Source organism: Phalangium opilio, unplaced genomic scaffold (assembly GCF_054372755.1).
Source record: "Phalangium opilio isolate 3A_F unplaced genomic scaffold, DU_Popi_V2 ptg000113l_1, whole genome shotgun sequence".
In the NCBI taxonomy this organism is placed as follows: domain Eukaryota; kingdom Metazoa; phylum Arthropoda; class Arachnida; order Opiliones; family Phalangiidae; genus Phalangium; species Phalangium opilio.
The window spans coordinates 7821493-7842259 of record NW_028324209.1 but is presented as its reverse complement, the minus strand read 5'-3'; the positions used below and the strand labels follow the sequence as shown (position 1 = coordinate 7842259).

The 20767-nt window shown below is 37.7% G+C and overlaps 4 protein-coding genes and 1 pseudogene across 6 annotated transcripts; 2 read left to right on the top strand and 3 right to left on the bottom strand.

Moving 5' to 3' along the window:
* The first annotated feature begins 701 nt into the window (after window positions 1-701).
* On the top strand, window positions 702-4939 carry LOC149623700 (very long chain fatty acid elongase 6 pseudogene; annotated as a pseudogene). The gene is made up of 2 exons (XR_016374730.1): window positions 702-977; window positions 3990-4939. The product of XR_016374730.1 is annotated as a very long chain fatty acid elongase 6 pseudogene (transcript).
* A 2499-nt stretch (window positions 4940-7438) lies between these two features.
* On the top strand, window positions 7439-11843 carry LOC149623698 (uncharacterized). Of its 2 annotated transcripts, XR_016374833.1 has the most exons (9): window positions 7439-7698; window positions 8473-8648; window positions 8779-8826; window positions 8890-8922; window positions 9084-9141; window positions 9201-9293; window positions 9358-9455; window positions 9541-10877; window positions 10950-11843. XR_016374833.1 is itself a non-coding variant. In XM_089852897.1 (5 exons), the coding sequence occupies exons 1-5, from the start codon at window positions 7605-7607 to the stop codon at window positions 9111-9113; spliced, it is 381 nt and encodes a 126-aa protein (XP_089709023.1). In that variant the 5' UTR covers window positions 7441-7604; the 3' UTR covers window positions 9114-9204. The 2 variants fall into 2 exon arrangements, 1 of the variants encoding a protein (XP_089709023.1); XM_089852897.1 differs by lacking the exons at window positions 9358-9455; window positions 9541-10877; window positions 10950-11843 and having other exon boundaries at window positions 7441-7698; window positions 9084-9204.
* LOC149623699 (uncharacterized) lies at window positions 9172-10676 on the bottom strand. The gene is made up of 5 exons (XM_089852896.1): window positions 10568-10676; window positions 10080-10297; window positions 9971-10015; window positions 9595-9630; window positions 9172-9504 (listed from the first exon to the last, which is right to left on the bottom strand). The coding sequence occupies exons 1-5, from the start codon at window positions 10674-10676 to the stop codon at window positions 9346-9348; spliced, it is 567 nt and encodes a 188-aa protein (XP_089709022.1). The 3' UTR covers window positions 9172-9345.
* LOC149623697 (mitotic checkpoint serine/threonine-protein kinase BUB1 beta-like) lies at window positions 11725-17462 on the bottom strand. The gene is made up of 14 exons (XM_089852889.1): window positions 17130-17462; window positions 16786-16845; window positions 16156-16497; window positions 15927-16093; window positions 15643-15869; window positions 15467-15570; window positions 15357-15395; window positions 15005-15267; window positions 14410-14914; window positions 13401-14349; window positions 13051-13140; window positions 12796-12950; window positions 12492-12723; window positions 11725-12140 (listed from the first exon to the last, which is right to left on the bottom strand). The coding sequence occupies exons 1-14, from the start codon at window positions 17243-17245 to the stop codon at window positions 11904-11906; spliced, it is 3486 nt and encodes a 1161-aa protein (XP_089709015.1). The 5' UTR covers window positions 17246-17462; the 3' UTR covers window positions 11725-11903.
* Window positions 17463-17605: 143 nt separating this feature from the next.
* LOC149623696 (nuclear protein 1) lies at window positions 17606-18290 on the bottom strand. Its single transcript, XM_089852898.1, has 2 exons — window positions 17961-18290; window positions 17606-17884 (listed from the first exon to the last, which is right to left on the bottom strand). The coding sequence occupies exon 1, from the start codon at window positions 18168-18170 to the stop codon at window positions 17961-17963; it is 210 nt and encodes a 69-aa protein (XP_089709024.1). The 5' UTR covers window positions 18171-18290; the 3' UTR covers window positions 17606-17884.
* Between the last annotated feature and the right edge of the window lie 2477 nt (window positions 18291-20767).

The window sequence follows — 20767 nt, the reverse complement described above, 5'->3', positions numbered from 1 at the left end:
AAGGGGAGGGGGGATATCACTAAGGTAAGAGATAGAGGGTTATGACGTTGCCGTATATGGGAAAGAAATTACTCTATTGTTTATTGGTTATTTATGCACGGCAGCAATTCGTTAATTTCCGATTTTGATTTGCCAAACTGCAAGGTTGATTATCAAGTAACACTTAAGGAAAGATAATTAGCAGTCATTTGTTTGGGTTCCCCAATTAAGTTTGTGTCCGAGCATTTTCTATATCGTAATTTTCTTGGATTGGCAACGAAAGTACCTTTAAAATTTCATTAAATGGATCTATTTCTAATTTAATATTGCTCCATTAGCAACCAATGGAAAACGGCATTAGCAATTAACTGGAATGCGTTAATTCGAATTGATATATTTTTCCAAGGTGGCGCCAGAATGAATTAAATTTAATCCTAGTTAATTGTTAAATTTAAAATTTTACAGAGTCTGGGGACAGTAGCCTTCCATTAACAAAAAAAAAAGAATCATATTAAATCAAAAAATATTATTAATGCAGCAGGGTCTAATTTCAATCAGTTTTTTTTTAAATTATTGGTAAAGATAAGTGACGATTTAAAACGTGAATCGTTTAACTAATAAGGTTTTCTAGAATTAACCTGGCCAATTTTTTACAACCTTGATAATAGACGGGGCGCTTCAGTTATTGCACTGTAGTCGCAGCAGGGATCGAGAGAAAAAGGCAAGAAACCCCTTTCACGGTTAAGTCCAAGAAGACTCCCAAGTTTTCGGAAACCGTTCAGTTCATATGAGAAAACATTCGCCGAGGGGTCGGATGTGGCGAGCTCGATCCGTTCTAGGCCTCTAACCGTAAATATTATAAAGTTCGCGCCAATCGAAGTTTGATATTTATCGGTTTTAAGTAAAAGGTTTTAAGAGCCTAAGTCTGACAAGATCGTGACGAAACTAACATTTGGAGCTCATTCTGTCCTGATTCTCATCCGTATCTACGAGTCTTGGTAAGTTTTTAATTATTTATTTTATTTTATTTTTAACCCCACTGTAATAAGAAAGAACGGACCCGACTTAATCCTTCCGTTTAACGCTCAGGACGTTTTTAGCTTTTAAAACGTGATAATTAGTGCCGACTTTTTAATTTTAATTATTTACAAATTTACCTTAATCGTGACCCCGTTAGAGTATTATTATAGGCCTATATAATGCACGGACTGAAAAGCATTAACGATTAGCGCGGTGTAGTGCAGAAATAGGGTATCGTAAAATTTGAAAGAAAAGGTAATTAATTTAAAAGGTGTGGGAATTAGACTCCTGGGGAATGTAGGATTAAATTATTTATCTATTGATACATATGCCACTAAAAATTAACAATTTAATAATTAGCACATATTAATTACCAAATAAAAGTGTCGCGAACTAAGCTAACCGTTTACTAAAGCAGTATCTTTTCCTTAGTAAGTGTTATTTCTTTAACAGCTTCCCCTAAGATTATTACGTGTAAATACATTTTCTTTTGTTAAAGGGTTAGATCCATTCTATAGACCATTTCGGAAATTATATACAAAGAAACCAAATCACAGCGGCAAGGCAACCATTGGGGTATTCATCCTCTCGCCAAGAAGTACCGCTAGAGGCAGTACGAGTTGGCTAGAGTTCCGCGTGTAGTGAACTCGAGCTCCGTCTGGTTTTACTTCTTGGCGCTAGGGAGAAAACCCCAATGGCGGTCTCACCCTAGTGTGTTGGTTTCTCTGTATGTAATTTCCGAAATTGCCTTGGTTTTCGGTCAAATCCCTATAAAGTTCATATACGGCTTTCGTTGGAGGGGGGGGGGAGTTAGGATTCCTGATATCTTTGTGAGTAATGGGAATGTTTTACACTAAGTATTCGAAAATGCGATTTTTATACGCTATTATTTACTTATAATGGATATTGAGCCTGAAAGGTCAATGAATTATCATAAAAAAAGGTCAGAGTAAACCTTGAAAATTTTGAATCTTTATAACACAAAAGGTCATAGTATCTGCTCTGCTTCTTAGAGTGTAAAATGAAACACGTGGCACAGCACCTGGCCAACTGACCAAATTTGCGTGAAATTTTACAATAAGATTTTGAGTAAATTTTTCCGCGGTTCCATGCTGAGCGTAAATCCTTTAACCTACAATTATAACTAGATTTTCCGATTTATCGGGAATTTTACAGGTGCTATGAAGTATTTTCCCTAGTATATTGTTTGAGACTCTTGCTTCTACCATAAAGAATTGTATTGAGTAAAGAAAAGCTCTCCGCGATGATATTTGATACGGTACTTTCCAAGCTGCAAATAGGCTTTCACAGTGTTTTGTGGGGTTTTTCTTCATTGTATAAGTTTTAGCCCATCGTCACCATGCAAAATTCCCCGAAACCACCCGCCTTGTGTACATTTGAAAAGGTCTTTATAAATGCTCAATAGAATGTTTTGACAATAAAATTTAACCATGAATCTATGCAACAATAGATTTATTATTTAACATGTTCGGTTTAGCGAGGTACCTGACTTGTACAAATACAAACTTGAAAAAAAAAAAAAACTGGTGGCACCCCATGTTATTTCCCCTAAGAGCTTAAAACAGTCTAAGGTAGAGGGTTTCCGTTACTCTATACATTCTGATTTAAAAACTAGTATCCTAACATAATCAAAATTTACTGCTGGACACGATTGTAAGTTCATAGCCCTATAATATTATACAAAAGTATGGGTCTAAACAGGGTAATTGCTTTGCGAACGCGTTCATTTATAGAAGGGAGGGGCGTCTCTTGGCGTCATATTTCTCACGGAGTCTATAGTCCCCTACAGGAGACTCGTACTTGTTTAGAGTGTAATAGGGTTATGATAAAATGCGGTTATAGAGAAAGATCGATTCTGCTCTTAATATTTTTTCTCAAAAATTAAGAGTCTTTAACCTTAAAGGGTTGTTGATGTAGATAGATACCTTGGGGACAATGAACTCCGTGACTAATTGACGGCTTTCAGGGTCTCTACTTTTCTTAGCTGCCTAGCTAGGGGTGGACAGCGTAAATTTAGAATTGGCTATTCAATTGAATGAAAAAAAACTGACCTTGCAAGTTGCAACGACATTTCCCCACCTCCCACCTGGGGTGCTGACCTTTATTTGAAGTCTAACTGCCCATGGTCAAAAGCCCGCGAGAAGAAAAGTTGGCGGGAAAACTTCAATATTTTAGGCGTGTATTCAACCCCTGCCCTTTAAGTAAATAACATTAGTAAGTAAGTACATTATTGGTGGTAGATGCTATTTCGCGTTAATATTTACAGATAGCGCATAATGGCAGTCTCGAAACTGTCTCTTCTATACTAAACCCCCGAAAAAGAGGGTCAAAAACTCAGTCCGAACTTTTTACGATATCGGTCTATCAACTCTTTCAGAAGATTTCTAGCTTGACCATCGTGGAGATCCGTAATACAACTTAAGAGATACCTGGGTTTTACCATAAGATTACGTATAGTATAAGTGTGACACAAAATAGTCTTGCTTATTGTTCAACTTCTATACCTGAAATGTTTTGTTTTTGTCTATAGTCAACTGAGTGTCAAACTTATGATTACAGCATTATAAACTTATGGTTTTACCCGGGAGAAAAGGTCTACCTAGTTTTACCAAAGTTTCTAGATTCAGGGGTTGATAAGACGTGTGTGGCACTGGCAATGATAGAAGTTTAAATCTTAGGTAGAGTTCACGGGTCAAAAGGTCGAGGGGTTGGATAATGACTAAACTATTGGGACTCTATAAATTATTTGCATGAATATCTGGGTGGTTTTTCAACAACTAACAGAAAGTTTCGTCAGAGGGGGAGGTTATGTAAGGGCGCAAGGAAAAGAACCTAACAGGACGGCCTCCCGCCTGTGTGTTGGTTTCTCTACAAATAATTAATGGAGTAGTCTATTCATACCAAATAGTTTTCGCATTTATGATATTAAGTTCCTGAATTAATTGTTCGTAAACTTTATCTTTTTTCAGCTACGATGCAGTCCACAATGAATATTTTGGCAAACACGACAGAGTACCAGGGATACCCTCACTACGCGTACGTCTTGCCGTTTGAAGAACGATATGATCTGTACCGTGAAAAGATGTGGATGGAACAAAATTGGCACATTTGTTTTTACATAGCCGCGGCCTACCTCGCTTTAATCTGGGTATTGAAAATGTACATGAAAAACAGAGAACCCATGAAGGTCCGCAATGCCGTCTTTCTCTGGGACCTGAGTCTAGCGGTGTTCAGTACGTTCGGTATGATTCGTACAGTTCCGGAGATTCTTCACGTCCTGACGAACTACGGAATGGAGTTCTCCGTTTGCAATTCAAATACCAATTCAGTCACCGCTTTCTGGGGATCAATCTTCGTCTACTCTAAAGCTCCTGAACTGTTAGACACCGTTTTCATCGTTCTCAAGAAGCAGAAATTGACGGGACTTCATTTGATTCACCACGTTTTAACCATGTTGGTTACGTGGTATCATTTTGTTGGCACTCCAGCCTTGTGTCGTTGGGTTTTTGGTATGAACTATTCTATTCACGCTTTCATGTACAGCTATTTCGCCATGAAAGCTGCCAAAATTCACATCCCGGATAGCGTTTCAATGGTTATTACCACGGCACAAATTGTACAAATGGTTTGCGGATTGGTAGCCTCGGTTTACGCGGTTTACGTTAACATTTTGGGACATACTTGCACAACGAGTTTTGGTGTCGCGTTTACGGGCGTATTTACTTACGTCTCATTCCTGTATTTGTTTGTCAATTTTTTTATTAATAGATACAAGGTTTTAAATAAGTCCAAGACATTGAAATCGTCTTAACTATCTATGATATGCTTTTATTGTTATCTTAATCGACTCTTAGTTGATTATATTACTCATCATTGTAATCGAAAATAAAATAAAATTTCATTTTTTTTTCTCATAATGAATTTTTTAGCGCCTGTGTATTTTGAAATTTTTTAATGTCATTTTAAAGCGGAAAAGAGAGAAACCAGTCTTAAACTTGAAAAAATTATCTTTCCATTGCAAGGGAAGATTTTACCTCAAAATACCTTTATCGCGGGGAAAAAACGTAAGTAATAAAATTCCAATAAGTATGACGGTAATTTCGTAACGAAGGTTTGTTTCCAACTCTAAAACCGCATTACTCTTTGGTTTTTTTTTTGGCTAATGTTGTTACGTGGCTTACGTTAAAACTTCATTCAACTCTTTCTAACGCTGGGCGCGTTTAGAATTTTAAAACGTTTCTCTTACTAGAGTTTCATCATAAGTTTATAAGATAAGTATGACACTTCCTATACTTCGTAATGCTAGAGACTTAAAGCTAGATCGAGAACGACAAGCGAGAATTGACTACACACCGTTTTACAGTCCATCTTCCTATTTAGTCTTTTGACTACACTCCGTTTTACAGTCCATCTTTCTATTTAGTCTTTGACAGCGCCTCACCAGTCGTCGCTAAGTTACGAGAATCTATGACGTTTCACCTACGTCACTTCATAACAAGCTCTCAGAAACTAGTGACAAACTTATGGAACATATCTTATGAACTTATGCTTTCATGTAGAAGTGTCGATTTTTGAGATTTCTTGTAGGTTTTAAAATAATTAAACATACATAATTTATAGACGTAAGACCGCTTAGGGCTATAAAAATCACACTTGTTTTTCAAGTTTAATTACAAAAACTTTAAGTTTAACACGTACAAATTCTTTTGAAATGTAATCTGAACGAAAATAGAGTAGGCATCTAAACATTTTTCGGACAGTACTGAAACGTTTTAATATAGATAGTGTATTGCCAAGTGTTGTCAATCATTTGTGCAGTGCAAATCAACCTCTATCTACAACAACAGACTTTGATACTCTAACAAATTACTGGCAGCCATGAAGTTTAGAAAGGGAAAATGAAATTTCTCTAGCTATTTTAGTGCACGCGGCTATCTAATTTAAGTGAACTAAAACTGGTCTTCAAAAATTAACTTTCTCATTTTGTATCAAAACAATCCTTGCTAGGCGTTTATCCATCTTCTATATCTTACCCTGAAGCGACGAAGGGTTCTGGAATCTAAACGATCTCAATTAATATGACAGGCACGTTGAGAATGAAAAGCCACTTTACTTCGAGGTTTCAAACTACAATTTACAGAAAACTAACATTCTTATAGTTTTGGGGGTTTCTTGATCTTATCTAATGCCGGTAGAAAAACAATTTCAAGGTCGATCGTTTTCGGTAATATTTCCGTGGTTAATTATGCTTTTTAAACCAAAGGTCGTATTAAAACCGTTTACTACATAAGGGCTAATGAAGACCAAGCCTATTAATTGCCTCCCCCCTAAAGGCGAATTATATAAAATATATACTGTTTTAATGTTGGAATTTAAGTTAGTCTAAAAAATATGCGAAAGGTTTTATAATGAAAATAAGCAATTTTTCCAGCTATAAAATATAGTATTAAACCTCAAAATCCGATTTGAAAGATAAATCAGAAATTAAAATTGGAATTTAAATTATTTTCTTGTAGTTTAAGAATAAATACAAACCTTGAAAAAACTACAGGGTGTTTCTGATAGGCCTTGCATTGGAGTATTTAACTATGCAAGACTTATCAGAAACACCCTGTATAGCACCGGAAATATTCATGCTAATTTCAGTAAACAGGTTTATCAATTTCAAGGTTAGGATTTTGGAATGTGTTGAACCCCGTTCTATTGGTTTGAGGTTTAATTAAAGCATCGTGCTAATGAAGAAAAGGCCGAATCTTGTGTGTATTTCGCACTGTAATTGGAGCTTATAAGGACATCAGAATGTTATCTAAATCTATATAAGTTAAAACTGATAATCAACGCCCAGCCCAAACCTCTTTACTTTTAGAAGGCTAAAACTTTCCAAGGAGTGTTACTCTTAAGTAGTAGGCAAGCACTAAGAAAGATTTTCCCAATCCGCCTCCATCTTGAAAAATGGCGACCATAAATGTTGAAAACCTTTATCCAATAACCTTTATCTTGTGTTTCAACCGATTTTACTAATATTTCGTACCTTTTTAAAATGGTGGCGAGAAAAAAAATTAAACTGCCCTGACTAGCAAGGCCTTGTCTGTTTTCTGATAGCAGGAAATAGATACGCATTAAAATATCCCTTATTTTAAAAATTGTCTAATTACCTTATAAATAATATTAGCTTTTAATTAATATTAATTTAGCATAATTTCTATTCAAGAACTAACCAAATAAACTGATTAAAAAAAATCAGAAAAATAAATCTGCTAAATTTATTTAAGTTTCTGTCAATGATGCCACGTATAAAGTGTCAAAGTGTTTGAATACTACTTGGAATTGACACTACTTTGCCTTCCACGGATTATAGGCGCTGCTAGAAAAGCTTTACTAAAAAAATAAAAAAATACCGAATGTAAGTGGGTAGTTAGTATTTAAACAAGAAATAAATTCCTTATCGTGTTTACGGGTTGATGTTCAAATACTTGATGATATTCAATTCTGAACGCTGAACTTTAAAATGAGGCGAAACAATTGATTTATATTAACCGAGAAGAACTGTCGCTCGCATTACTTCTCCTAACTGACGGTGTACAATGACGCTCTCTAGGTTCAACAGACATATCTATGGTCTCTCAATACTGCTGTTGTTGCTGGGATCCACTTTTTGTAGTGTCGAAGATTTATGCGGTATGTAACAATATTTTATTTGCGTATGTTAGTTATGTCACAAAATCAACATTAGATTATTCTCCTTGTGGTTATGTTTATAAATGACAAGAAACTTTGATGACTTTACAATGAAAGTTTCGTTGTATTAGTACCTCACTCCGTTATCATTGTTGAGTTTTATCTAATAGACCATTTCGATGTAACCAGTTGTAACTAAGAAGTAAAACTTTGTATACCATCTGGCTTTTTGGGGGCTGCGTTGTGGCATTGGATCAGTACATTTTACTAATGGGAAAGTACTTCTCCAAAAGTCGAAGGAACAACCCTGGGCTTGGGGGATCATGAGAGTGCGCAGAGACGACAAATGATCAACCCCTTTGTATGTCCCAATAGGGACTTGGCAATTCGGGCTTAACTCCGCCCCAGCGCCATTATGGTATGTTTTTTTAACAGAAAGAAAGCTATATAAGCCCCTCCTCCTGGTATGTTTTTTAGCACTAGTGGAAGGTAGCGCTACGTGAGGTTGTATGACGTAGTACTGCCAAGTCCCTATACTGAGAATTGTCTAGTCCCATTTATACTTCAAAATGGTCTATATCGGATAAGTTAATATTTACAAATGGTTGTCGACAGTTTGTCACAGATATTAATTTGAAAATTCCCTGACTTTCCCACTCTTATTTGTAGAAAACTCAGAATCTTGGGTTTAAAAATTACTAGTTCAATAAAAAGAATGGCGCTAGCTTATGGCTGTCAAATTGTGTAAAACTTAAACTAGATATATGGTTTTAGGTACAGTTAGACGAGTCAAAGAATACAACATCCCACATTTCCTAAACTGTTGCGAACAAAACAGCACACCGGCGGCGGAAGCCTTTAGAACCATAATATTTGTTTGTACGGACACCAAAAATTTAAAAGATGCCTATAAAAAAGCCTGCGAAGATCGAAGTCATCAAACTTCAAAGGTTGGTTATCAAAGTTTAGCGCGTTAAACCAAGGCAGATGTGTGATACTAATACACGACAGTCCCTCACTTCATAATATTCGCATTTGTTATTACTACTGAACATTACATAATATTATATACAATTCTAGATTTTGGAGTGTGCGAGACCGAAAATTGCCGCAGATCCAAACTTAAAGGTTACTTTAAATTACCGTGTCCAGTTTAACTCGCAAATACTTAATAATTAACTATTTTTACAGGGCAAAATGATTAATGTTTTAGTTCAGATGGCGGTGAGTGTTTTTAAGAGATTATTTTTATCTTGTCCCATTAAAAGTGCCTATTCAACAATTAATTACACCCAAACCAATCAACACTTTTGACTGTATCAACGCGCGGACAATTTTGTTTATAATTTTGCTTAGAAATACCTCTTTATTTTCACTCTTTTCAGAAATGTTTCAGTTCTTGGATGAAAGCATAAACAATTTATAAAATTATATATTTAAATCGTATATAATATATAGTATCTATTTGTAATTTTTAAAAATAAAATATATATATTTTGCAGTGTTTGCCTCGAAACTATCATTATATCTTTAAGAGAATATAACAATCTCCGATAAGAATATAAGAAAATCAAACATTGGATACATATTTATTTGTACGAATGAGTGAAAAATCTTTCAAACTTGGATATACACTCTACAGAGATTTCATTTACCCAGACCAAGACCAAGAAGACCACCACCTCCTTTGTCTTTTTTGGAATCACCGCTATCACCAGCGTGTTTGGGAGACAGAGCACCCAACAGACCCTTATCAGGTTCAATAACGCCAAGCGTCTCTAATAAACCCAGAGATCCAACGCACGGCTATAGTTTATTTAAAAATATATTTAATCCCTATAGAGACACAGCGCCGTTTCAAATTAAAAAAAAAAGAATTAAAACGTTTATACTAACCAAAAGTTGCTTAAGAAGATCAGAATTGTTGCATTTCTACGTTAAAAATAATTATAATTAAATTTAAAACGATATCTCATTCACCTTAACGAAACTTCGTAATCTATAAGTGAAAAACTGATAATCAACGCCGAGCCCAAACCGCGCCTTGTTCTGATGTTGGGAAGAATCATGCTACAATTACCCCGCTTTCTGGTACACGTCTCTCGAAGAGAAGTATTATATACTTCTGCTAATATTTGGTATACTGGTAGATATATAAATCCTATTGGGCTCTATGGCCTTTCTAAATGGCGTGAACGAATGTTCAACTTCGACTATCTTTTTCCGCTTACGTCTGCATAACAATAATTTAGAACCACAACCAATTACCAACCTTAGATTTATTTTCAGCTATCTTCTTCTTGAAACACGCGAAATACTGCAAAATGCGTTAAAATCAATTATCTCCAAAATGAACCTCCTAACACACGTTATATAATTACTTTCTTTTTGGTGTCTTTTTGTTTACCAAATTTCAGAGCGTCCGCGGCTTCCTTACATTGTTTCCCTTCGCAACTTTGACACGGTAACTCTTTGCAGCAATCCTTCAAACCATCATTTATTACATCCTGACAATCAGGTTTTAAATCTTTACAACTTAGGAGCCCTTTCAACCCGGGAGTGTCTTTGCCATCACCTTCACCATTTAAACATAACAAATCTAAAAAAAAAAAATAAAAAAAATTAATTTTTACTTAGGACTCAACAGACTTAAAGGGGCATTCCAGAAGGTTCGCGTACTTTGTGCACCCCTCGCATACCCTCCCGCCCATGGTCAAGTTAGGTCCATAACTTAAGCCCAGACAGATTAGCTAGCGAGGTGATACGCAAAGGAGTGCGTCAACTCTCTGAAACGTTCCTTTAACTGATTAACTTTTTCGTATTTTGAACTGAAATATTTTACGTCTGTAAAATAGAAGTAAACGCTTACTTGTCAGTAGGTCAGCAACATCGAGAGAAGGAACTGTGGCTTTCCCTATTGGATAGTTTGCAAATATACTTAATACAAAAAACAAGACAACGAGTGAAATTCTCGCCATAGTGGCCCACCTCAAGTACTAGAGATATTTACCAGTCAGCCCTACTTATAGTCAAATCTCAAAAATGGAATGTACTTAATCAGCAGATAGTTCGAAAGTATTTTGATCCACACCAAATTACCCCGTCATTAAATTGCTATTAAAATAGTTACATCGCTACTTCAAAGGTTAACATATTTGAACGGTTTCCGTAATTACCAAGTATGTTAATTACTCTTTTTGCGTAAGCCTTCTATAGAAAAATCTAACCTGGCTGTACAATTAACTTTTTAGAATCAGCATTTAAAAATATCAAAACCGTATTTCATATTAAAATGAAGTTTATCAAAGTTCAACAAATATGATTTTTCGTCCACTTTTGCTTCGTTAGCATAATTGCTAACAGTTTGGAACGAATGAATTTTTCTGCGCACGATTTATCACAAACAATAAAATAATGTCGAAAGATGTTAATGGAAGTATATGTTTTCGAGTAAAACACCATTTCCGCTAACCAACTTGTTATTTCTCAAAACTTGTGTTGAGTCAAGGTGTAATATGGTTTTAGCAGGCCCGAAACTTGCCCATTCCGTTGTCCCGCAAAGCCCTTATTTATAAAATGATAACTAAATTTAGCATGACGGCAATAGGAAGTTTCATACTTATTTTTATTAAGTAACTGACGATAATACGAGGTTGTGCACCCTGACTTAGACAAAGCGTAAACACCCATGACCTTAGGTCAAAAACCATGTGTCACCCTGGCGCGAAAGCTTTCCATCGGCACCTCATTTGACCAAACCAGTATTAAATATGAAACGACATGAAAATCCCGTGTTTCGATCATTTGCCGACCCAGAAGTCAGAAACCAATATCCATAGTGTCACCACAGGGGCGAAAGTTTCCCATCGACACCTCACGAAAACAATGTAGATCATTTCGTCAAAAAAATTTGAAATTGCAAGGTGTATCACGAATTGGTCAAATTTGTAACGCCACTATGGGCAAATAAAATTACCCACGTGACAGCCAACGCTGTCAAAAGTAGGAATGAAGTTACAAATTGGAGACTTTTTTATTTTTTAATAAATTGCATTTAAAAAAATGAAGTAGTATAGTATTAACACTTGCGTTACAAAATGGTTTCAAAAATACATTTAAAAAAAGAGACGAAATAAAAATTTTGGTTTAAACGAATGCCTCAGTCTAAAACATTTTTTTTAAAATTGTGACGCCAAGGTATCGCCTCACTTCTCTAGTTTTTTGTTCCTTAATTTGTTCAAGTATGTTTCAAATTGACTGACATACATAGAATGGGAGAAAAACGACTCTATTTCTTCTATAAACGGCGTTAAGGAGGGTATTTCTTCGCAAGATGGAATATTCAAAAAAGTGTCGAAAAATTTGTTCCAAAAGTCCCGTTTCCAGTAACGTTTAATCTTGCTCTTTGTTTCCCATAAATTGGTTTTCTTGTTCTTGACAATCTGAACGCGCGAAATCAATTTTTATTTTGCGTTTAAGTAGCTAAAATACACGGTATTTTCTTATGAGACTGCCAAGACAAGCTGTTAACGCCTAAGAGAATAGTTAGTAGAGTAGTAACATGCGAAGTAAGATTAGATTAATAAATGACTGGACTTCGTTCCTCAACCCAACAAAACCCAAAGGACATACAGAAAGGGGGGGGGGGAATTAGGTCAGTTTCCCTGCACACACACACCCAACAACTGGAAGTACATTTCATAAACAAAACTCCAGTACGCATGGAATATTAAGTAATATGATCCGCAGACAATATTGTGGCTGCTTACTAAAATGAACGGAACATTACTTACTTCCATGTATTGAGAGAAAAGCATAACATGAACGCAAGCGAGGAGTCCATAAAGGTCTGGCTGGAATGTCCATAATCTATTCTCCAGCATTTCTGGACATTGGAATCCACTTGTACGAACAGCCTTATTGAATCGAACATCTTCTTGATACATATCCAAATCAATAGCTTGCCCAAAGTCTATCAAACGTAAACAGGTCACCTTCTTAAAGGTCAAACAGGAACTGTTCGGACTGGTATAACGGAAAACGTATTAGTAGTTCTTTCTCATTGTGTCTAGTAGAACTATGGATTTTTAAACTTACACGCTCATTAACAAGATATTGTCTGGTTTCACATCAGCGTGAATAATTTTACATTTGTGCACTTGATCGAGCACCTGCATCAACTCCCAAGTGAAATAAAAGATTAAGGATTCCACAAATTGCAGGTTATTTTTTTTCAGTTGGTTTATGAAATCCTGTTCGAATAATAGTTTATAGCTCGAATTAACACACGATAAAGCGCAGTGCTAATCAAAATCCCCGATTAACACTAAAGAAAAAAAACATATTCTTTACCAATAATGAACCCATCGGCGAATAATCAGTTATTAGAATACTTCCATTAGTAAAAAAATGTCCTTTGTTATAACTAAGGACAGCTTCATGCTATTAAAAAAATTCACCAGTGAGATTATAAATACAAGCGATGTAGAATAGACCCAAAAATAAAAGAGATAAGCCGCTACAAATAAATATAGTCAGAGGCTCAGAGCCAGCTGTAGGTACACGAAAACAAAACTGAACTCTTTCATTAGATATTTAAAAGTATTCCGTCTCTGATCCACCTTCTTTTGGCGCGGTGGTTGGGAAATTTTAATCAATTTACTTTTTGGGTCTACCAAGAATGAATAGACACAGGGATTTACCACATCAGTGGGACTTTGTAATTTTTGTATTCGTTTTTGAAGTTCAGTAGTGATGTAAAACTCCCATTCGTTAGGTGCGCGGTTCAATTTTAAAGCCACTGTTTTACTATCTTCCAGATCCACAGCTTCATAGACGGAAGCGTTTGCGCCTTTTCCAGCGCAAGAAACAATGGCGAAAGTCGCTCCTTTTAACCTTAGTGTCGAAGCTACCGTTACACTTGGTAGAGGCAAATTATACGACGAATATCCGGGCATTTTATCAATAGGACCTCCGCTTAGTCGTAAAATATCTCTATAAGCCAGTGTCTCAAAGACGTCACCGCTGGTTAGTTTGGTTTTTATAGGTTCTTGATCTTCGTCTTTAGTCTCAGAAAGAGGGACGGGTACTGCGGAATTGTTTGGTCCTTTGAAATAATTACTTTTAGTCATCGATTTCATTCCAAAAGTGCTGCCGTTTGTGTGGGATGTTGTACAGCCTGAACTGCTGGATGATTTGCTTTGTTCGCGACTGCCTTCCATGATAGGACTCAAAGCGACACCCATACTAATTTGGTTTGTTTTTTGTTCACCAAAGGTATTTTTCTTAGTCGCTTTCGATTTCGGGGGAATAAATTCCCGTTGTTCAGTATGTTCAGGCATACTTTTGGCAGATTCCAGGGCAATTGTAAATCCATCAATGGGAAATTCCGGAATTCCGTGAGTTTCCTTAGTGAAGGGAAAAGGTGTCGAGCTCATTTTTGATAGAGCCGCGCATTCATCATGGTATAAGGTATTATAGTATTCCGATTTTGTGGGTTCCAAAGGTTGAGCCAGTTCCTCCTCCTCCTCCTCATCATCATCTTCACTAACTTCTTGTTCTTCCAGAGGTACAAAATGAACGGTTTGTGACTCAACTAAAATACCAGAAGGCTGGTTTTTCTTTTTAAATTGATTTACGTCACATGGGGATCTACAAAATGATACAAATTACATTTGGGAGTCCCCCCTTTAATTTCTAACCCACTCTTACTCATTTTCTTTAAAATCATCTTCAGGCTCATCACAATAAACCTGAAATCCTTTCTCTTTACGTTCTTGGGGTAACTCAATCTTTGGATCTTCAAAGACTACAAAATTTGCAGCTGGATTTCTATTCTCTACTTGTTTTTTTATTGGACTTTCATTATCTTCATATATTTCAAAGGCCAATTTTGACTCTGGTTTCTGTTGAACATTTAAGGATTCTTTTGGAGCACTTTCAGGCGTTTGGTGATGAGTTTTTGATGAATCTTCGAAAGTAGAATTTTTGCTTCTTGTACCAATTGTGGCGTTCCAAAGATTGAATACGTCATGAGTGACTGATTTGTTGGGACTTAGTTTTTTCGCTCCTGCTTTAATACTGTGGTTGCTGTCTCGAAAGAGACTGGAAGCACTGTGGGAATCTGATACGTCACCTTTATTTTTTAGCCTAGAAGATGTAAGTGACTCTGGAGTTGTCTTAGCAGATGAATATTGACTGCTAGACGAGCTTGCCACTAATGAAGAGAGTGGCAATATGTAAAGCAATTTAAGGACAACTAATAATCAGTAAGTTCTTTAAAACATGACGAGACTAGTTTACATACATTGGAGTTGTTGCTTCAATAAGTCTTTCTCAATTTTCAAGGCCTCAAAGGCTTGTCTATATTCCTGTTCCACTTTTTCACGAGCAAGTTCTTGAGCTTCCTGAAATAGTTTCTGTTTGAGGCTCCAAGACGCGGCTCTAATCTCTTCAAATGACATTTCTTTAGCTCCACCATATACAAGAGCGTGGTTGTACATTGAAACCTTATTAGGAGTTGGAGGATCAAAGGCAGTTTTTTGCGATTTTGAGCTTTGAGTCTTTAACCTAAACATTTATTTAAGAATATATTGCAACAAAACTGGTCAGCTTCAAATGAAAATTGTGCTTAAAAAAAAATCAAAGGCTTAAGTTACTTCAATACACTAGAAGCTCCAGAAACCAACTTCGGTGTTCTAAAAACATAAAATTTACCAAATTTTGTAACTTTTTTTTTTTTTCATCCGTACAACCTTCAATTACATACCCAGAACTAATTTCATTTTCATCGGCATGAATATCAAACCCTGGACGTTTGGACATGGCTTGACCAACAGGTATAGGAATAACTTTTTTGTCACCGTTAGTAACCTTTAAAATAAATAAACCCGCTATTTAAAATAATTATGATTAACTTTGTAAACCATCTGTATGTGAATGTACCTTGACATGTCTCCACTTTCCAGCCTTCTGTTCATTTTCCTTAAATTGCTCATCTAAACGAGTAACTATTCCTGAATGCATCTTGGACGAAGTGGAATTTTTGAGGTTGTTTGTTAAACCAGTTTGTTCATTTTTCCCTTCATCATTATAAATTTCAAATTTGGTTGATAAAGCGTTATTTTTCTTTGGTGGTGGTTGTTGTTTCACAGTTTTTCCTACAGATGGATCTAACAAGAAACGTTTATTGTTTCTTCCTTATAATCTTAATAAAACTTGGGAGTTACCTATCGAGCTGCCAGTTCTATTAGTGGGGGCTCTATACTTTTTCCCAACAGGGTGCAGTCCAGTCAAAACTTGACGGTTCTCCATAACCTCTGGGATAAAACTTGAGGAGAGACTCTCTCCTCCTTCGGATGAGTTTATTTTTGTTACTAATTTGTAAGCGATGTTCCTGAAAGGGTGAAAACGTTTAATGTAAACTTGTTATAGAAATATTTTTATTTTTAGATATACTTTTGCATAGATAGTAGGGTTTCTTTAGGTTCTGCGCCTTGGTTGATAGCTTGAGTTAAAATTTCATTAGCTTTTTGGTAATTTCCAAGCTGCTCCAGTTGCCAAGCATATTCGCAATAAAATCTAGCGGATTTTCTACCAATACCCCGTCCTACCAATTGGTGAAAAACTTCTACCTTGTTTGTGAATTGTTTTATGTACTTTAGTAGTACTGACACAAAACGCTCGTCGTTATAATATTTGCTCTCATTTTGAAAGTGTTTCACGCAACACACAATTAGTTTATCATAATTTCCGAGCTTCCCACCCTGAGGAAAATACTGCTCAGCCCATAATATGTATCTAAAATTTATCAAATTGAAAGAAATTTTCACCACCGTCACATTACGTATCCAGAAGTAAAATAACCTCTAGCATTACTACAACTTCTACAAGATCTAATAGGGAGCTAACAGTTCTGACCCTGAAACGTCACACCCTTCTATCTCTTACTGGAGTTTCATCCCCCCTAACCGTTGGAAATGGTATTCTACGCGCAAAAATGCCAACCAGAGGGGGGCTGCGTGACGTCAGACTATCTCTTGCCCCTAGCCAGTTGTTAGCTCCCTATACAAAAAATAAGATTCTTACTCATGCCATATTTCCAATTCATCGTTTCCTGTGTATAATCTTAACCTTTGTTCATATTGGCTGCAAACAAAAAAATCCCTACATGATCTAACATCTTAAAAGAATATAGATGAAAGCCAGCCCCTTCATTTTATTACAAGAGAAACTTAAATTCTTTACAGGATTATTATTATTATTAGAGTAAACAAGAGTAGGGCGCAAACAAGGTTTCATAAAAAAGGATGGGGTTATGATTGGCTTCATTCATTATTAGCAAAAGGTAGGCCTATACCCTTACAAAATTATCACAGTCAAATCTCGAGTAAATTGACAATATAAAACAGTTAAAAATTAAAGCATAGTACTTTTGTTTTTGAAGAATTTCGTCATGAATTGGTGTTAATGCTGCTTGTAAAGAACTCATTTGCCTTCCACTTGCTAAGGGTTGAATATTTTCTTTTGAAAGTTCCCACGCGTCCATTTTAAGCACGGATCTCGAAATAACAATAAAGGAAAACTAAATCGGTTCTTAATCAATCAAAACATCAATAAGTTTTTATTTAAAAAAACATGAAACAGAGTCACAAAGCACGCAACGACTATTCTACCCGTCATTTGCCACCAGAAATTCAAATTGTAAAAAAATAAAAATTTACAGTGCTGGACATAAATCTATCAAGCTAACTGTGCTTATACATCGCACCAAGTTTCAGATTCGAGACCAAGGCCTACCATTGGTTCTTTCATTGCGCTGTCTGCTAACGTGATTGATGTTAGATTTTCTATGTATTATTTTAAATCACTTATTTTCACCCACCCCATCCACATAAACACAAGACAATAAACCATTAAATTTTTTATTGAAAAATGGCATAAGAGAAATTACTCTATATAACAGAGCTGGAACATTTTTTTCCCATAAATTGGGGTTTAATCACAGACACTGCGAAATGTTTTGGCTGTAACAACAGGAGCCTGATAAAAAAATGTCTTTGTCTGGCTTGTCTGTCTGTTTAGCACTGGGTAGAGGTATGACGCAATAAAAACCGTATCCAAAAAATTCAAAATCAAAACTGGTCCAAACAAGATATTTCCAAGGTCGTCAGCAGGTGCTATGTACCTTGATAAAAACAAAAAAATAAAAGTTAAAACCATAGGCAATCAAATATTATGAATCTACTTTGTAAAATACATACTCATTCCTTTGACTTTGTTGGTTTTGCCTTATTTTTCTCTGTATTTTGCATTTTGTTGACTAGTTTTCTAGCGTGGCCACTGGGGTCATGGTGATTTGTATGCTCACTGGCCTCTTTCTTGGTTCTTTGTTTTCCGCTGTGTCCAGAATTGACAATTTTGTCATGGTCAAAATTGTAGTGGTCATACTCGTCTAAATGAGCTTCCGACATATTTTACTAATTTGCGAAGATTTAAAAATATTATTGTTTCGTAGGAACGTTCTTTCTGTTTAAAAACGCAGTGAGAACTGGTGATAAAACATGTAGAAGTTTTGTTTTTATTAAACAGGTCGCTTTTCTATTGGCTGATTCGTAATTTATAGAGTTCCTATGGGTGGCTATCATTACTTCCAAAACCCGTTTGTTCCAAAGCTCGTTGCTTCCAAAGCCCGTTGCTTCCAAAGATCGTTGCTTCCAAAGGTCGTTTCTTCCAAAATATAGTAGGAAACATAGGATTTGTAGTAGGAAAATAGTTTAAGCTCCACCCAAATCTCCCGGTGCGTGGACAAATCTCCCGGTGCGTGGACAAATCTCCCGTTGCGTGGACAAATCTCCCGATGCGTGGACAAATATCCCGGTGCGTGGACAAATCTCCCGGTGCGTGGACAAATCTCCCGTTGCGTGGACAAATCTCCCGGTGCGTGGACAAATCTCCCGGTGCGTGGACAAATCTCCCGTTGCGTGGACAAATCTCCCGGTGCGTGGACAAATCTCCCGGTGCGTGGACAAATCTCCCGTTGCGTGGACAAATCTCCCGTTGCGTGGACAAATCTCCCGGTGCGTGGACAAATCTCCCGTTGCGTGGACAAATCTCCCGGTGCGTGGACAAATCTCCTGGTGCGTGGACATCTCCCGGTGCGTGGACATCTCCCGGTGCGTGGACAAATCTCCCGTTGCGTGGACAAATCTCCCGTTGCGTGGACAAATCTCCCGGTGCGTGGACAAATCTCCCGGCGCGTGGACAAATCTCCCGGTGCGTGGACATCTCCCGGTGCGTGGACAAATCTCCCGGTGCGTGGACAAATCTCCCGGTGCGTGGACAAATCTCCCGGTGCGTGGACAAATCTCCCGGTGCGTGGACATCTCCCGGTGCGTGGACAAATCTCCCGTTGCGTGGACAAATCTCCCGTTGCGTGGACAAATCTCCCGGTGCGTGGACAAATCTCCCGGTGCGTGGACAAATCTCCCGGTGCGTGGACATCTCCCGGTGCGTGGACAAATCTCCCGTTGCGTGGACAAATCTCCCGTTGCGTGGACAAATCTCCCGTTGCGTGGACAAATCTCCCGGTGCGTGGACAAATCTCCCGGTGCGTGGAAATCTCCCGGTGCGTGGACAAATCTCCCGTTGCGTGGACAAATCTCCCGTTGCGTGGACAAATCTCCCGGTGCGTGGACAAATCTCCCGGTGCGTGGACAAATCTCCCGGTGCGTGGACATCTCCCGGTGCGTGGACAAATCTCCCGTTGCGTGGACAAATCTCCCGTTGCGTGGACAAATCTCCCTGTGCGTGGACATCTCCCGTTGCGTGGAGAAATCTCCCGGTACGTGGACAAATATCCCGGTGCGTGGACAAATCTCCCGGTGCGTGGACAAATCTCCCGGTGCGTGGACAAATCTCCCGGTGCGTGGACATCTCCCGGTGCGTGGACAAATCTCCCGGTGCGTGGACAAATCTCCCGGTGCGTGGACAAATCTCCCGGTGCGTGGACAAATCTCCCGGTGCGTGGACAAATCTCCCGGTGCGTGGACATCTCCCGGTGCGTGGACAAATCTCCCGTTGCGTGGACAAATCTCCCGTTGCGTGGACAAATCTCCCGGTGCGTGGACAAATCTCCCGGTGCGTGGACAAATCTCCCGGTGCGTGGAAATCTCCCGGTGCGTGGACAAATCTCCCGTTGCGTGGACAAATCTCCCGTTGCGTGGACAAATCTCCCGGTGCGTGGACGAATCTCCCGGTGCGTGGACAAATCTCCCGGTGCGTGGACATCTCCCGGTGCGTGGACAAATCTCCCGTTGCGTGGACAAATCTCCCGTTGCGTGGACAAATCTCCCAGTGCGTGGACATCTCCCGTTGCGTGGAGAAATCTCCCGGTACGTGGACAAATATCCCGGTGCGTGGACAAATATCCCGGTGCGTGGACAAATCTCCCGGTGCGTGGACATCTCCCGTTGCGTGGACAAATCTCCCGTTGCGTGGACAAATCTCCCGTTGCGTGGACAAATCTCCCGTTGCGTGGACAAATCTCCCGTTGCGTGGACAAATCTCCCGGTGCGTGGACATTTCTCTCGGTAGGGCGTGAAATATTAAACGCCGTTATAAATAGCGTTTGTATAAAATTATATTACTATGCCTGTAACTCGTGTTCGTAATTGTTAGCAATTATTCCTATCGTTATTAAGCACAAAATATGTCATCTCCAGTTTACATTAATGATAAACGGCATAATTTTATAAGATATGTTACGTAAGTATGGCACTTCTCATAAGTAACAGTTGTGCTGGTTAATCCAGGAGGACTGTGTCGTTATATAATTTAATTTGTCAAATAATTTTTATGTTTACATCTCAGATTCTCTCAATGTAACCACGTTAGAAACGGAGGGTTTCGTTGTTTGCTATTTCAACAGTCCACATTGCCGTTTGTTTATTGGTTTAAATTGCTATGAATTGTATAGGTATTTGATTTAATTACTGGTATTCAAGCTAAACTATAGAATAACATCATTCATTAACATATTGTATAGATAATCTTTATGTTAGCACAAACC

Coding starts and splice junctions, on each gene's coding strand:
- LOC149623698 (XM_089852897.1), top strand. CDS start 7,605: ATGACGCTCTCTAGGTTCAACAGACATATCTATGGTCTCTCAATACTG. Junction 7,699..8,472: donor TAGTGTCGAAGATTTATGCG/GTATGTAACAAT, acceptor ATATGGTTTTAG/GTACAGTTAGACGAGTCAAA. Junction 8,923..9,083: donor ATGTTTTAGTTCAGATGGCG/GTGAGTGTTTTT, acceptor CACTCTTTTCAG/AAATGTTTCAGTTCTTGGAT.
- LOC149623699 (XM_089852896.1), bottom strand. CDS start 10,676: ATGGCGAGAATTTCACTCGTTGTCTTGTTTTTTGTATTAAGTATATTT. Junction 10,298..10,567: donor TGTTGCTGACCTACTGACAA/GTAAGCGTTTAC, acceptor TTTTTTTTTTAG/ATTTGTTATGTTTAAATGGT. Junction 9,631..9,970: donor TAGCTGAAAATAAATCTAAG/GTTGGTAATTGG, acceptor TTTTTAACGTAG/AAATGCAACAATTCTGATCT.
- LOC149623697 (XM_089852889.1), bottom strand. CDS start 17,245: ATGGACGCGTGGGAACTTTCAAAAGAAAATATTCAACCCTTAGCAAGT. Junction 14,915..15,004: donor ATTGAAGCAACAACTCCAAT/GTATGTAAACTA, acceptor TCTCTTCATTAG/TGGCAAGCTCGTCTAGCAGT. Junction 12,724..12,795: donor AATATCTTGTTAATGAGCGT/GTAAGTTTAAAA, acceptor CCGTTATACCAG/TCCGAACAGTTCCTGTTTGA.
- LOC149623696 (XM_089852898.1), bottom strand. CDS start 18,170: ATGTCGGAAGCTCATTTAGACGAGTATGACCACTACAATTTTGACCAT.